We start from the raw sequence: 15,358 nt of genomic DNA, 5'->3' as shown, positions 1-15,358 counted from the left end.
TACTTGCCTTGCCCCGGGTGCTGACAACCCACGCTACGCCACTGGCTGCACCGTCTTTCTTGGCTCACCAGGCGGTTCAGTTTCTGCCTTTCTGAGTCCTGCGGTTCAGCAAGGGCGGATGTGCCCCTTTTGGCAACGACGGGAGGGAGGGAGGGAGGAGAGGCTTGTTGCTGATACGCGATTAGTGGTTGAGCCGTACCTGGAAGAAAGCAGGGTGTTTTTATTTTGTGTTCCCCCCCTGCCTGCGAGCCAGTCTTCTGGGAGCGCCGGGAAGACCCTTCCCACGTTCTCGCCTTCCCAGGTCCGGCGCTGATTCTCTTTTCGGCGGGAGGAAACCTCGGGAGTCTCCGCCCCCGCTAAGCGCCCGCCGAGGAGCCGCTTCCCCGAGAGAGTCGCCCGCTTCCTCCTTCCTCCTCCGGACGCTGCCGCCTCTCCGGCTCTGCCTCGGGGCGAGACTTTCCTCTGGCCAGGGGCGCCATGGCGACCCCCGAAGACCCCTCGGCGAAGGAGCCCCTGGAGGAAGGAGGCGAGATGCTGAAGGCGAAAGAGGCCGGCAGGTCCACCGAGAAGAAGGGGGGGAGGGAGGGCTCGATGAATCACATCCTCGAGGTCCAGAGGTCCCGATGGATCAAGGGTGGTGGGCGCCAGAAGGAGCCCCTGGAGGAAGGAGGCGAGAAGCTGAAGACGGAGGAGCCGGGCAAGTCCACCGAGAAGAAGGGGAGGGAGGAGGAGTCCCTCCTCAAGTTCCAGGGACGGCAGAGGTCCCGAAGTCTCGAGGGTGGTGGGCGCGAGAAGGAGCCTCTGGAGGAAGGAGGCGAGATGTTTAAGGCGAAAGAGACCGGCAAGTCCACCGAGAAGAAGGTGGGGAGGGAGGAAATGGAGAGGGAGGTGGATGCCCTCCTCGAGTTGCTGAGGTCCCTATGGCTCAAGAGCGATGGGCGCCAGAAGGAGCCCCTGGAGGAAGGAGGCGAGAAGCTGAAGACGGAGGAGGCCAGCAGGTCCACCGAGAAGAAGGGGAGGGAGGAAGGGGAGAGGGAGGTGGATCCCCTCCTCAAGTTGCAGAGACGGCAGAGGTCCCGAAGCCTTTACGGTGCTGGGCACCCGAGTAGCAGCGGCGGCTACTTTTCCCTCTGCTGCGACTCCAGGAGCAGTCTTCATATCTCTTGCGCCTTGCGATGGGCCCTGCAGGATTTGAATAAGGACGAGCGGCGGAGTTTCCTGGGCAAACTGCGCGAGATCCCGCTGGAGGAGGGCTTCGTCCGCATCCCCGAGGAGGTTCTGCACAAGGCAGGCGCCTCTCGCCTCGGAGACCTGCTGCTCAGCTACTACGGCGGAATTTACGCAGTCGAGGTGGCGGCCAAAGCACTGAGGACCGTTGGTCGCAAAGACAAGGCGGACAGGCTCCTCCCCATCAAGGAAGGTAAGTCTCTGGTGGATCCTGACCTTCGCAGCTGTTCAGTCTGACAGATCCTTCCAGTGGCGTAGCGTGGGTTGTCAGCACCCGGGGCAAGGTAAGTAATTTGCGCCCCCTAACCCGTGGATTTTAGCACTCGAGTGCGAGCGCCCCCCCAAGATGTTGCGCCCGGCCACCCTGCACCCCCACGCTACGCCACTGCTTCAGGCCCCCAATAAAACATTTGAGAGGGCCAGTCCCCCAGTTGATGGGCATTGCCAATGTGATCAACTATGCAGGGCGGGGTTTACGTGCCTCCCCCTCCCCCAAATATCATACTGTATTCACGTTGGCACCCCTGATGAACTCAGCGGGACTTACTTCTGCCCCGCAAGCCTTTGCACCTCCGCGTCTCCTTTCCTCTCTATATGTAAGAGGGTGAAGGTCAGGCTGGCAGCGCAAATAAGGGCCCCGCTGCTGAAGGCCTCGCCCGCCATGACCTCCTGGTCCACGGGCAGGGCAAGAAAGTGCCTTTTCCTTGGGCGGGGGGGAGTCTTAAATTTCAAACCATTATTATTATTATTATTATTATTATTATTATTATTATTATGAATATCTAATGTGCGTGGTTTCTCTAGGGCAGGGGTCTGCAACCTTTAAGACAAAAAGAGCCACTTGGACCCATTTCTGAAGAGAGAAAAAACTGGGAGCCGCAAAACAATTGCCACATTTAAAACAAATATATCTCCAGAGCTGCGATCTGACAGCGGACGGGAAGGTGACGTCAGGACACGCACCACCCCATGCGACGTCACAGCCAGTACAGCGCCCGCCACAGTGGGGAGTGTCGGGGCGCACAATGTGCCTCCTCCCCTCGCTAGTATCCGCCCTGGAGCCGCGGCAAAGGTGTAAAAGAGCCACGTTTATCATGTGGCTTGTCCTGGGTGAAAAGCTCTTTTTAAAAAATTAATTGCCAGCATGGGAAGGAGGCCCCATCTGTATTAAGAGCATAGCAGGAAGCAAAGGGTTAAACCTGCCCTAGCCCCTGCCATCATGCAATAGGAGAGTGTGTGCTGAAGATATCTCTGTTCCATATAGGACTCTTGAGCTTTGGTGGCACCTCAGGAGAAGCACATTTGGGAGAGGCCATGGATGGGGAATCTTATAATGAGATATCGATATAAGAGATCTTGAGAGCAGAAAAGATCACAAACAGGAGGAGAAATGCAGCGGGGAGGAAGTGACCTGGTGCATTGAACCAAGGGTGAACTGTACCAGAGGAGAGGATGGAGGCAAAACTGGAATGAGTTGGTTCTGCTTGCAATGGGTACAATGGGCACCAGCCGCTGTTGCCTCTAGGCGTATTTTCTCTTGCTTAAAAACACCTTATGGGGGATGCTACATTCTGTTCTTAGTTGCAGCGATGTCCATATATGACAAGAGTTGAAGCACTGTTTCCTGGGAGGTGTGAAGTCTAACAGCAGAGGAAACGGAAAGTAAGGGGAGGCGATGTGGCCTCAGCCTAAAATGAGTGACTGAGCGATGCAGTCAGCAGTTGTTCATGTTTAACGGCTCTTAAAAATAAACCTCCCTTGGACTTGTGGCTTAGTAAACAGGTGGGCAAGTGGGATCAGAGCCATGGTACAGAGGGGAGGGTGGTCACTTGACTGCTGTTTCTTTCACAGACTGACAGCACACACTCTCCTATTGCATGATGGCAGGGGCTAGGGCAGGTTTAACCCTTTGCTTCCTGCTATGCTCTTAATCCAGATGGGGCCTCCTTCCCATGCTGGCAATTAATTTTTTAAAAAGAGCTTTTCACCCAGGACAAGCCACATGATAAACGTGGCCCTAGAGAAACCACGCACATTAGATATTCGTAGTAATAATAATAATAATAATAATAATAATAATAATAATAATTTGAAATTTAAGACTCCCCCCCCAAGGAAAAGGCACTTTCTTGCCCTGCCCGTGGACCAGGAGGTCATGGCGGGCGAGGCCTTCAGCAGCGGGGCCCTTATTTGCGCTGCCAGCCTGACCTTCACCCTCTTACATATAGAGAGGAAAGGAGACATGGAGGTGCAAAGGCTTGCGGGGCAGAAGTAAGCCCCGCTGAGTTCATCAGGGGTGCCAACGTGAATACAGTATGATATGGGGGGGGAGGCACGTAAACCCCGCCCCGCATAGTTGATCACATTGGCAATGCCCATCAACTGGGGGACTGGCCCTCGCAAATGTTTTATTGGGGGTCTGAAGCAGTGGCGTAGCGTGGGGGTGCAGGGTGGCCGGGCGCAACATATTGGGGGGGGCGCTCGCACTCGAGTGCTAAAATCCACGGGTTAGGGGGCGCAAATTACTTGCCTTGCCCTGGGTGTTGACAACCCACGCTACGCCACTGAACCTGGGACCTTCTGCATGCAAAGCAGGTGTTCTGCCACTGAGCCATGGCTCTTCCCTGGTCATCCAGCTGGAAGTGCTGCCTGCAGAATGTCCTGCAAATAGCTTCCTCTAGGAAGAGGAGGAGGAATTTCCATGCTTTATGATGGTATAAAATGGTTTAGTGATGTTAAAATCTAGTGAAAAATCTTTTGGAGAATATTCTCAAGAATATTATCAATTAATTGGAATGTTAGAGAATTTTCATTTAAAATAGGAGAATATTCATTTTAATGCATTGAAAATGATATAATTTTGATGCATTGAAAATGATATCATTAATTAATATGCATGTTTATTCATGGGTAAACTTGTTCAGATGGCAACCAAAAACTATACAGATGCTTTTATTCAATGAGGCAATGCAGTGAATTCACGTTCTTTGATTTTTTTGCAGCAAACTTGAAATTGAAAAAACAATGTGAATGACTCGCGTTAATCACTAAACCTGCCAGTAACCGTATATTTACCATCGACTTGAATTCTAATAATGTTGTGTATGTGGAGAGAATCAGAACTTACAGGGTTAAGAAGTTCTGTGTGACGTCTCACATTCTGAGGTGTGGTTTAGTATACTGAGGGAGTGTTTCCTGTGACTCAGTGTTGTTCCGTTCAGCAACAGAGAGAGAAGCAAGATGTGCGCTTTGTCGCCAGGAGGAGATTTATGAGTTGTTTTTCTACACGAATAAAGACTTTTAGAAGATAAGGAAGACACCGTGCGTGCAGCCTGATTTATTACACACACACTGCAACAGTTTCTACGCTGTGCACACTCTGCTAAAGTAGCTGAGAGCAGACCGCTGGGAGCAGGGAAGCGTGAGGGCTCCATCTGCAAAGGCTACAACCCTCCATAGGTCATGGGTGGTCAGAAAACGCTTTGAAGCTGTTGCAAAGACGTGCCGGTGTGTGGGAGCCAGCTGAGGAAAAGCTGCAGAGAGTTTGGAGCTGTGCCTAACGTTTAAAGGCAAGCTGACGTCGTTGGAAGCCAGCGTTGGAAGCCAGCTTTGAGTCCTGCCTGGAGGGGCAGAGGATCTCGCTGGAGAGAAGCTGTTCTGCTGAACCGGGAGCTGGAGAGCTACTGTTTACGTGAGTACGCTGGGCCCCGGGGGAGAAGATGGCAGACAGCCATGAATCGTACGCAGTCCCATTTGAAAAATTGGACGGAAAGAACTGGGAGGAGTGGAGTAGGAAGCTGAAGGCCTGGCTGGTAGCCAAGGGTTTGTGGGAAGCAGTCCAACAGCTTCCATTACCCCCACCAGCAGCCGGTGCTGCAGCAGCAGACGTTGCAAACGCACACGCGTCGCAGAGAAAGAATCAAAAGGCCCTGGGAGCTATCGTGCTCAGTTTGGAGGGTTCTCAGCTGCCTTTGGGAGAAGGGCTTGAGACTGCTTATGAGGCCTACCGTGCACTGGAAAGAGTGCACCACAGAACAACAGCTGGGGCAAAGATACACACCACCAGACGCTTGTTTGAGATGAAGCTGCGTCCTGGGGACAGCATCAGGAAGCATGTAACTGAGATGCTTTCTGTGTTCAACCAGCTGAGGTTGTTGCAAGTTAACTTTTCTGAGGAACTGAAGGTTTATATCTTGCTCAGCTCTTTGGACAAGAGTTATGACAATCTGTGTCTAACTTTGGAGTCGATGGATCCGCAACAGCTGACGCTGGCGTATGTCACAGGCCGTTTGGGGGATGAAGAAGAACGGCGTATCAGAGAGGGCAAAGCTGGCTCGGGGGGCTCCTCCGGTTGCAGAGGGTCCAAGCCAGCAGAATGCACTGTTCAGGCTTTTTCCACTCGTCGTTGCTACATTTGCAATTCTCCTGACCATCTGCGTCGCAACTGCCCCCAGAGAGCAAGGGAGACAGGGCAGGATGTTTCCAAGGCCGTTTCCCATGGGAATCAGCCGGGTTTCCATGGCAACCAGTCCAGCAGGGGAGGCAGGCGTGCGAAGACGCAGAGACAACGTGGCTCAGAGGGGGTAGACGGCGCTTATCAGCTAACTGCATCCATGGCAGTTGTAAAGGACACCTGCAAAGGTCCCAAGGACGGCAGCGGGAAGTTTGTTGCTATGGCAGCTTTGGAGAACAGCTGCAGTGAGGGCAAAGTGTTGAGCTGGATAATTGACAGTACGGCCAGCAGGCATCTCATAACTGAGACACCTGGTGTCAAGATGTGGAACTGCAAACCTGTTTCAGTTGAGAAAACAGTTTGTTTAGCAAATGGGTTACAAAAGCCATTGTCTGAAGTTGGAAATGTTTATGTTTCTGTTTTGCAGGCACAGCTGGAAGTCTACTTGTCGCCTGGGATAAAACATTGTCTTTTATCTGTACCTTGTCTCTTACAGGAGGGGTATAAGGTTTGTTTTGAGAAGAATGTCTGCACAATTTCCAGAGGGGGGAAGCAACTAGTAAGTGTTAAGAAAAGTCAGAACAACCTCTTTGTTTTGGAAACACCTCTGGAGAGTGAAGAGAATGCTGAGAAAGCACAGGCACAGTGTGCAACTGTTCACACTCATGTTTCATGTGCTTGCGTGTGGCACAAGAGAATGTCACATGGTTCTTGCGAAGATATTCAGATGCTACCAGAGTGCACTAAAGGGTGCAAGGTAAAGGAATGTGGTAAACCCCTAAATTGCAGGGCTTGCAGGAAAGCCAAAGCCAAGGGATACAGCTATCCCAGGGTGGAGAGGGTAACCACCAAGCCTTTTGAGCTTGTGCACGCAGACCTTTTTGGTCCCATGCCAAAGCCAAGTCTGGGCAGGGCCAGGTATGTGCTGACGCTGTCAGATGATTTTACCCGGAACGCATGGGTATATCCGTTGAAATGGAAAGAGGATGCACCGCAACTGATCAAAGATTGGATTGCGGAGGTGGAACTACGGTTCTCCGCCAAGGTGCAGGGGTTCAGGAGTGACCGAGGTTCAGAGGTCACTGGGTCTGCCCTAAAGAGTTTCTTTCACGAGAGAGGGATACATCACAAGGTGACTTCTCCTCAGGAGAGGGGGGTGGCAGAGCTTAGGAGTAGAGCTCTGGTTCAAGCAGCACAGATTCAACTGAGTGACTCTGGTTTGCCTCAAAGCTTTTGGGCTGAATCGACGAAAGCTGCGAATTTTACGACGAACAGGTCCTACAATTCAGTGGTAGGTGAAACCCCGTATTTTGCACTCCACGGAGAGAAACCGCAGGTGCATTTCCTCCGGGTATTTGGTACGAAAGCCTTGGTGCCGGTACCAATGTCTCGGCAGAAGGAGGGTGGTCCAAAGGTCCAGGAAATGATCTTCTGTGGGTATGAACCTGCGACAAAGGGGTGGAGGTTTGCATATCCAGAAGGTGATCAGACCAAGCTTCTGATCAGTAAACATGCTGAGTTCTGTGAGCAGGATGGTTGGGCAAGGCGCAAAGCGAGTCCTGACATTCACTCAGATTATCTGTCTGATTCTGAGGAGGAGGGAGAGCCAGAGGCTGAACCTGATGATGAGGACCAGGTCCATGATCAGGGTCCAGAACAGGATTGGGCGTCTCCACAGGTTGTTAAAGGAGTGTCCAAGAGTGAGCCTTCATCTCCTGTTAGCATAATGGAGAAAGCTCACAGATGGGTCAAGTCAGAGGGGGAGTCTGATGAAGAAGACACACTTGCTGGCCCCAGTGGGTCAAAAGAAGCACCTCAGTTTGTGCCCAGGCGATCATCTCGGGCAACAAAAGGAATTCCACCTGAGAGGTTTCAGGTCACCAATGCGTGGGTTGGTTTCGCACAGTGCAAACCTGAGAGTTTTGAGGAGGTTCAACAGTTGCCTGGAAAAGATGCCAGGAAGGGGCGAAAGGCAATGAAAAAGGGGTTGAACGCTCAGAGGTCTGTAAGTGTGTGTTCACGGTTCTCCTCTCAGAATGCAAGGCGAGAGGGGGTGTGGAGAGAATCAGAACTTACAGGGTTAAGAAGTTCTGTGTGACGTCTCACATTCTGAGGCGTGGTTTAGTATACTGAGGGAGTGTTTCCTGTGACTCAGTGTTGTTCCGTTCAGCAACAGAGAGAGAAGCAAGATGTGCGCTTTGTCGCCAGGAGGAGATTTATGAGTTGTTTTTCTACACGAATAAAGACTTTTAGAAGATAAGGAAGACACCGTGCGTGCAGCCTGATTTATTACACACACACTGCAACAGTTTCTACGCTGTGCACACTCTGCTAAAGTAGCTGAGAGCAGACCGCTGGGAGCAGGAAAGCGTGAGGGCTCCATCTGCAAAGGCTACAACCCTCCATAGTGTATGTATGAAATGTAGCTTTTAAAGTAAAAGGAATATTAAAAATACCCTCAGGTCTGCTATATGAGTACGTTCTTTAATAAGCATATCTACATGGTGCAGTATTTTCAGTACTGTACAACACTAATAAAATCAATATAAAGTTTAAAATAAATGCTATTATTTCTGGAAAATAAAACACAAATAATCAGCAATGACAAGTTACATAACATCAGAAATGCAAATTACTATCTGCTTAGAGTCGTCTGTGACTGGACTTAACGGTCAGGGGTCCCTTTACCTTTACCTTTAGACAAGTAAGGCAACACACAACATATTAAAATTATAACTGATACATTGTGACAAGAAATAAATTTATTCAAAAAATAGGCTTTAAGTAACAAGTCTCAAATGCTTATAAATTTATATTGACTCCTCAAACATCTTAAGAGGATAAGTCACCATGTTTGTCTCCACTGATAGCAGAGCTTTCAGCTCCACACTGATCATCTGCGAGATCATAGAACAAAGTTGATGGTTGTGTAAAATTCAATGAGCTTGTTAGAAGCTGTGTTTTCTTCTCTTCTAGGACTTTATGAGCTACATATGCAAGCTTTTCTCCTCTGTCTCTTCCTATTCCTTTTTGCTAAATAAATAAGTCCACCTCACATGTCACCTCACATGCTGTTACACATAATTGTATAGGCGTGGGTACTTTAAGTGTATAAAGCATTAAAAGTACTTTCTGTAAAAAAAAAAATCACACTGTATGGCCAAGGGTATACAATTGCTAAGAATAAGGTCACACCAAAATAGAAAAAAAGGCTATTACATATAGTTGAAATACATACAAATTCAAATGTTCATCAAATTTAAATGAATAGCATTTTTAAAACTAAAACAAAAAAATGTTTTCTGTAGCTCACATTTCAGAAGTGCCAATGGTGAATGACACATTGCCCAGTAATGTAACTGGATCAAAAAATTCATTATTCATTACTTGCATTACTGGCAATATCACAGCTTGACTTAATTTTTACTAGATTTTTAAAATGTAGGTTGTAAAACTAGTTCTTACATTAGAATTTACAGTTTGTGGAGAATATTCTATACCCCCCAAATAGCTAGTGTGACACCCCTAGTCACTGGTTAAGGAAATAAGTGCTTACCCAGCAAGAAATGCACTGGCACCAATTAAATATAGAAAAAGACTGTTTGGGGGGCAGGGGGAGGGGGAATAAAGCAGCCAATTTTGACCTCTCCCTTACCTCCCTACAGGTTATTATTATATGCTGAGCAATGAAAGAAAGAGAAAAGTGTGGTAAGTCCCAACACAATTCTGTTTGCAGGATGGACAAATGTGTTGCTAGAACGAATGGTGCTAAGGGATTCGATGATAAGCAAGGGGGACGGGGGACTGACAACCCCCCAAATTTCAAGGAGCGGGTTGGGTCCCCTCAATATTCTGTGCCCGTGACCATGGGAGTAGGCAGAGGGCCAGCTGCCCCCCCAATCAAGTAAATAATAAAAAAACTCAACTAATTGATCTGTTGTGTCCAAGAGAACTCAGTTCTGTCCCCCCAACATAAAGCCTGCCCCCTAAAATAAATCCTGGCCACACTCAAGTCTTCGACTGGCCCCAATGGGCTGCTGTGGTGGACCCCTTCAGGCCCTCCCTGCTGTTGTGACAGATCCCATCAGGCTTCCTCTCACCACATGACATCACATGCAAACCATAATACTCTGAATTCAAACTTCTTCGTATTATCATAGAGCATGCTTTGTATGCAGGGCTGGCCCCAGACATTTTAGTGACTGAGGCAAATCAAGTGGGTGTTTCCCCAGAAATTGTAGTTTGCTAAGGGTGTGTGTGTGAAAACACAGGGGAAAGTCACTTCTCTCCTTTCTTTCCCTCCTACCTTCTTTCCTTCTCAGCAGCCCCACCAGCAACGAGCAGTGGCAGGAGCAGCATCAGTGGCAGGGAAGACCCTCGCCCTGCTGTGGGGGGAGGCAGTGCTGGGGCTTCTGCTCCTCTCAAGGAGGAATAAAAAGAGTGGAGAAGTCACATGCAATCCAGGGGGGGTCCTTAACAAGAGATGGCAATCTTTTTCCAAAACGCATGTTATGTACACACATGCACACACTTTCCCTTTTCAAAACCAACACCTAAATGTATACAAAATCCAATCGGGTGGGGGTGTGGGGGGTGTGATGCTGGGACCAGGGGGGCTGAGGCAGGCTGGGATGGAGGAGGCAACCTGAGATGAAGTGGCTTTTTCCTTCTGCTGGTAGAAAGGAGGCTGCCTTACCTGAAAGAGGAGGCAGAGCTGGACCTGACAGCCAAGACCAATCAGCTGGATAATAATAATACCCTAGCCCAGAGGGGAGAGGGGGAGGCACAGCTGCTGCATCTTCCTCTCTCAGGAAGATGGAAAAGTATGGACAAGAGAGGCAGCTGACTGGTTTGGGTATATTCTTGGCCATTAAAACGGATGGCAAATTACATCATGCTTTTTCCCAGTGTGGAATAAATCAGCATGTTTTCCAAGTTGCATAGAAAATCAGATCTCAGCATGCTCAGAGGATCAGTGAAGGCAGTATACCAGAGGTAGAAAACTTAAGCCCCAGCTTGTATCCTAATCAGGTTCTAATTCTCTCCCCACAACAATGCCTAAAATAAAATCCATGTTTTTGCCACAGGTCCATGAAAGGAGTCGTTTTCACTGGTGATGAAATAGTCTGCAAGGGAAGAAAAGAATTACTTGAAATTATTGAAAAGGACCTAGAATTCTTTTTACTTGAATTGTGCTATGGCTTTATTATCACAACGAAAGAATACTGGGACTTTCAGAAAGCAGAGGAAGACTCCAAAGAGAAAAGTCAAAAACTGCTGAATATGGTCCAGGAAAGGGGGGAGGCAACTTGTTGCTGGTTCCTGGAACAAGTAGACAGGAAACATCCAGGATCTATTAAGATTCTTCTAGTGGCAGTCCATGGTGAGTTTGACTTAGAGTACTTTCTGAATTTCAAGGACAGTTCAACTACCTTCCTCCTCCTTGCAACAGTCATGTCAGGTAAAGAATTATCTTTTACAGGCTTGGGTAAAGAATTGGTCCAGGAGACAGGCCCCTCAGGGCTGAAGTCAGAATCTCCCCTATTTGCAGAGGAAGGAAGAAGCAGCAAGATGGAAAACCCAGCAGTTTGTGGGGAAAGTGTTGTGTGTAATCTGTGTCCCTGTGAGGTAAGTGGCTGAACAGATGGGCCCAGACCGGGGGAGGGGGCAGCTGCCTCCCCCCAGTCAAGTAAATGAATAAAAATACTTAACTAAAAGTAGGAATTGTAGAAAGATTTTGACAGATTTTTCTGAACACTTGGAGTAAAAAAAACAAAAACAAAAAACAAAGTACCGTATTTTTTGCTCCATAAGATGCACCTGACCATAAGACGCACCTAGGAGGAAAACAAGAAAAAAAATATTCTGAATGAAACAGTGGATGTATGATTTTTGTGGTTCATGCTGTGGCCACAGACATGATATGTGATTTGACAGTGAGTTTGGGGTAGCCCAATGCAAAAATCCTGAGGATCCATATGGATCCATGCTTTGTAACCATGTTTTTGTGCCATTGCGGCCACACAAAACAGTGGCTGTGTGGTCTTTTTGGTGCAGGCTGTAGCCATGGACATGCTATGTGATCTGCTGGAGAATTTGGGGTGACCCAATGCAAAAATCCTGAGGATCTATGTGCTTTTACCTCCCCCCTCCCAGACAGCCTCCTTTATCACTAGAGTCCCTTATCTCTTCTCCTGATCGCTTGCTGATCAGCTGCTCAGCGGCTTTGTTTCAACGCCCCCTTTCCTCTTTCTAAAAAAAAGAAGCACAAATTGCTTTTTGCCCCTGGGCAATTCGGCTCCAGGGACCACACATTCGCTTCATAAGACACACAGACATTTCCCCTTACTTTTTAGGAGGAAAAAAGTGTGTCTTATGGAGCGAATAATATGGTAATTTTAAACAACTGTTGTTGAGACATTTCATTCCAAATCTGCAATACACAACCAGACAAATTACTCCTGAGTGTCCCTGCTCAGGAACTGGAGCCAGACCAGCCGCCCGGTTCTCTATGGAGCTGGTAATGAATAAGCGTGTGAGAGGGTGACTACAAGGAAGTTGGCAGAATGAGTCTGACTGAACACAGACTAGAGCCTCTTTGAAGACTTATTCTGTGGCAGTGCATTCCCATTTCCTGGAATGGGAATGTTTTCTTAGGTTTTCTTTTCCTTTCACTGTATCTCTCATGTGATTGGTTGAGTGTGGGTCACATGAGAGAGGCATTCCATTCTGTTCCAACTGTTATTCCAGTAAATATCATTTTCAGCTGTTTTTATGCTTCTCTCTCTGCATGAGAGGAGGGAGAATGGCTGCCAAGAGAGAGTTCTCAGGATACTCATTTGGGCCGTGTGTTAGTGTGATCTGTCTAAAGTGAAACAGAAAGAGGAAGATCCCTAAACGTTAATAGGGAGAAACCTGTGCAGGGGCTCTCTGTAAGGAACAGGGAGAATGCCACTGAGGTGAAAGAAAAAAACCTTTCATAAGAAACGGTCAGACCTGAGTGAGAACTACTATGGCCAAAATGAATGTAGAAGAAAGTAGCTCTAAAAGAGCCATTAGTGGTCTGTATTTGTGGGTTTGACCTCAAGCAGTGCTCCTTGGTGTGGTCGTTTGGGTGTTAGAAACAGACAGGAATGTCCTGATTTCAGGTGGGAAAGGGGTCTGGCGCTCATATTAATGATAAATTATTTTGTAGCAGGATCTTCCAGAAACAATCAGACCAGAGGTGTTTTTGGACTCAGAAATGAGTTGTGAAAGATACAGGTGAGCAATGTCTCTCTCAGATTTTCAAAGCTTTCTCCTTTAAGGGAAAGTTGAACATTGAATATCTTTTGGGGTTTCAGAGAAGTGTTCAGCAGAGCACATTTGGCATATGAAGGTTTCACAATCATCATATGTGGTGGTCCTTTCTAAAACGTTCCCAAACTACATCTGTGTCAGGGACTGGGCAGAGGAGGAGTGGGGGAGACCGCCCCCCCCCGAACCATCCAGGGAGGAGGAAGAGGAAGACAGTATAGATTTAGAACGGGGTTGAGGGAGGTCACAGTTCAGAGTCAGATGAGAGGGAAAGTTGGGAAATCATGGGAGAGCAACACACAGCTAACATGTTGTCATTAGAAAGCATTCCAGACATTCCATCTTCCAGAACCCTGTGAGCCTTTAAAGTAGGAGAACTAAGAGGTCAAAGACAGCACCAATAGAAGTGATGAATGAGGAAGAGGGATAGATGGGATGTGTGGAGATTCACTTGGGACAACGCCATTATTGAAGAGACTGGGTTGTATAGCCTCTCTCTGTAAATATTGAATAAAAAAGGATGGTAAGAAATATTCCCTTGTTACGATAATTTTCTGGGCAATAGCTGGGTGTTGCTGACAGCATCCTGACAATCTGTCACTTGCACATTGCATTCTTGGGTTCTCAGGAACAGAGCTGGGAAAACATTACGATTCAACATTGGTGTTGCTTAAATCCAATTGTTTATATCCCCCGTCCTCTGAGGAATGGGCTTAGCATGACAAAATGATGTCTAAGCCAAAGCAGATTGTGAGGAAAGTGAAATCTGTAAGTTTGGAGAAAAGGTTTTTCTACTCTTTAAATAAAGGAGCTCAGACTTATCAGATCTTGCAACATTGCAGGCACATGGAGAAGAGCAGAAAGAAGGTGTGCCCAGGCAGAGAGGAGGAGATATAGTTTTGCCCACTTCCTGCCTGGGCACAAGGGGGTGTTCTCACAGAGCTCTTGCTAGCAAGTTTACGGTAAAACCCTTTCATGCGCCTATCTAGCAAAAGACAAATCGTTGGTTTGACTGCATTTTAAATGTCTCACACAAAGAGCTCGTGGTTTTCCACTTTTCAGTTGTGATCTTGGGGTTAATATTCCACATCTCCATTTCACTCTTTTACACCCCGCTTTCCATAGGGGTGTAAGTGTGCGTAGGTCTCTTCCTAATCTTCATAGAATCATAGGATTGTTGGAAGGTATCCTGAGGGTCATATAGTACAATCCTCTGCAATGCCAGAATATGCAGCTGCCCCATACAGGGATCAAACTTGAAACCTTGGCATTATCAGCTCCAGGGCTTTTTTCATCTGGACCTCACCAGAACTGAGTTCCAGCACCTCTCAGGTGAGCGCCATGGCCATTATAAGAGAAGAAGGGAAGCGTTCATGGTGAGTTGCAGCATCTCTTTCTAGAAGAATAACACTGATCAGAACCGTGCTCTAACCCATTTTATTGTTTCTTTGAGATTTTCTGGTCAAATATGATTGGGGTGGGGATTGCTTCCCATCAGGAAGATGCAGAGGGTGTCCAGCTGGTGTTCAATCCACTTCTCTTTCCATTTTCCCCTTTGTGGCATTCAGGCTGTGCTTCACGAAGGCCGGATCCTTCCTTTGCTTTTATACTGATGTCATATTTGAGGTGAGAGGAGCTGTCACCATCACCTACCACTTTGATTCATGGTCTAAGCACCTGGCCGAACAGAACACAGAGGACTGGGTTGTCGCTGGGCCTTTGATCAACATTGAAGCAGATCCAGCAGAGGCTGTGGCAGCTGTTCACTTCCCTCACTTCTTGTGTCTTGCAGGTATGGCAGGTAAAAAAGCTTGCAACAAAATAAATATTGCATGTAACAGGATGGGTGCAGTGATGAGCTCTGTCATCCAAACTCATGGGAGGTCATGCCCAGGCTGGCTGCAGAGGAGTAGTGGGAGGCACCAGTTGGGGAACCCCCAAGGGAACCCCCAGGGGAAGAAGGCTCAGAGCCAGGAGAGTGCTGGTGGGACAATGACGAGGGATCAGAGGGAGCAGCCTGGGAGGAGGTGGTGTTGCAGGTTGGAGAGGGAGCAGGGTTTAGTGAGCAAGAAGAGGCTGTGACCGAGAGCAGTGCAAAATTGGAGGCAGAAGTGGAGGTTGGAGAGGAGGGGGACTAGGAGACAGATGTGAGGCAGGCTGCTAAAGAAGTCAGGGCAGCCTCCCCCTCCTTTTGCAGCCTGCTCCTTTCTCCATTCGTCTCCCAGAATCAGAAGTGGTATGAAGAAGGCAGAGCAAATACAGACATAGTTTTGCAATTCAGATCGCTTTGGGAAGGACCTGGGGGAGAAAGAGCCTTAGGGAACAGCCTCATAGGGGCTAGATGTAACGGAATGAGTTGCAGTGCAGGGTTGACTTCGCTGA

At 48.1% G+C, this 15,358-nt stretch overlaps 1 protein-coding gene across 10 annotated transcripts in view; it reads left to right on the top strand.

Annotated features, from left to right (window-relative positions):
* The first annotated feature begins 337 nt into the window (after nucleotides 1–337).
* The window catches only part of LOC309353961 (uncharacterized protein), a 122,191-nt gene continuing 107,170 nt past the window's right edge, over nucleotides 338–15,358 (top strand). For 3 of the 10 annotated variants that reach the window (XR_014162143.1, XM_081883610.1, XM_081883617.1), the window contains exons 1-6: nucleotides 389–1,420; nucleotides 9,346–9,388; nucleotides 10,768–11,063; nucleotides 11,163–11,308; nucleotides 12,876–12,943; nucleotides 14,545–14,777. Coding sequence is in view for 9 of the 10 variants with exons in the window: in XM_081883610.1 (XP_081739736.1) it covers nucleotides 478–1,420; nucleotides 9,346–9,388; nucleotides 10,768–11,063; nucleotides 11,163–11,308; nucleotides 12,876–12,943; nucleotides 14,545–14,777 (1,729 nt within the window). In the remaining variant the exon portion in view is untranslated. Of the gene's footprint in view, nucleotides 1,421–9,345; nucleotides 9,389–10,767; nucleotides 11,064–11,162; nucleotides 11,309–12,875; nucleotides 12,944–14,544; nucleotides 14,778–15,358 lie in introns of all 10 variants that reach the window. The other 7 variants (XM_081883615.1, XM_081883616.1, XM_081883614.1 and 4 more) reach the window with 7 other exon arrangements.

The sequence above is a fragment of the Podarcis melisellensis genome (assembly GCF_964234715.1).
Source record: "Podarcis melisellensis genome assembly, chromosome: 13".
NCBI classification, from domain to species: Eukaryota; Metazoa; Chordata; class Lepidosauria; order Squamata; family Lacertidae; genus Podarcis; species Podarcis melisellensis.
This window is presented reverse-complemented; position numbering and strand designations above follow the sequence as displayed.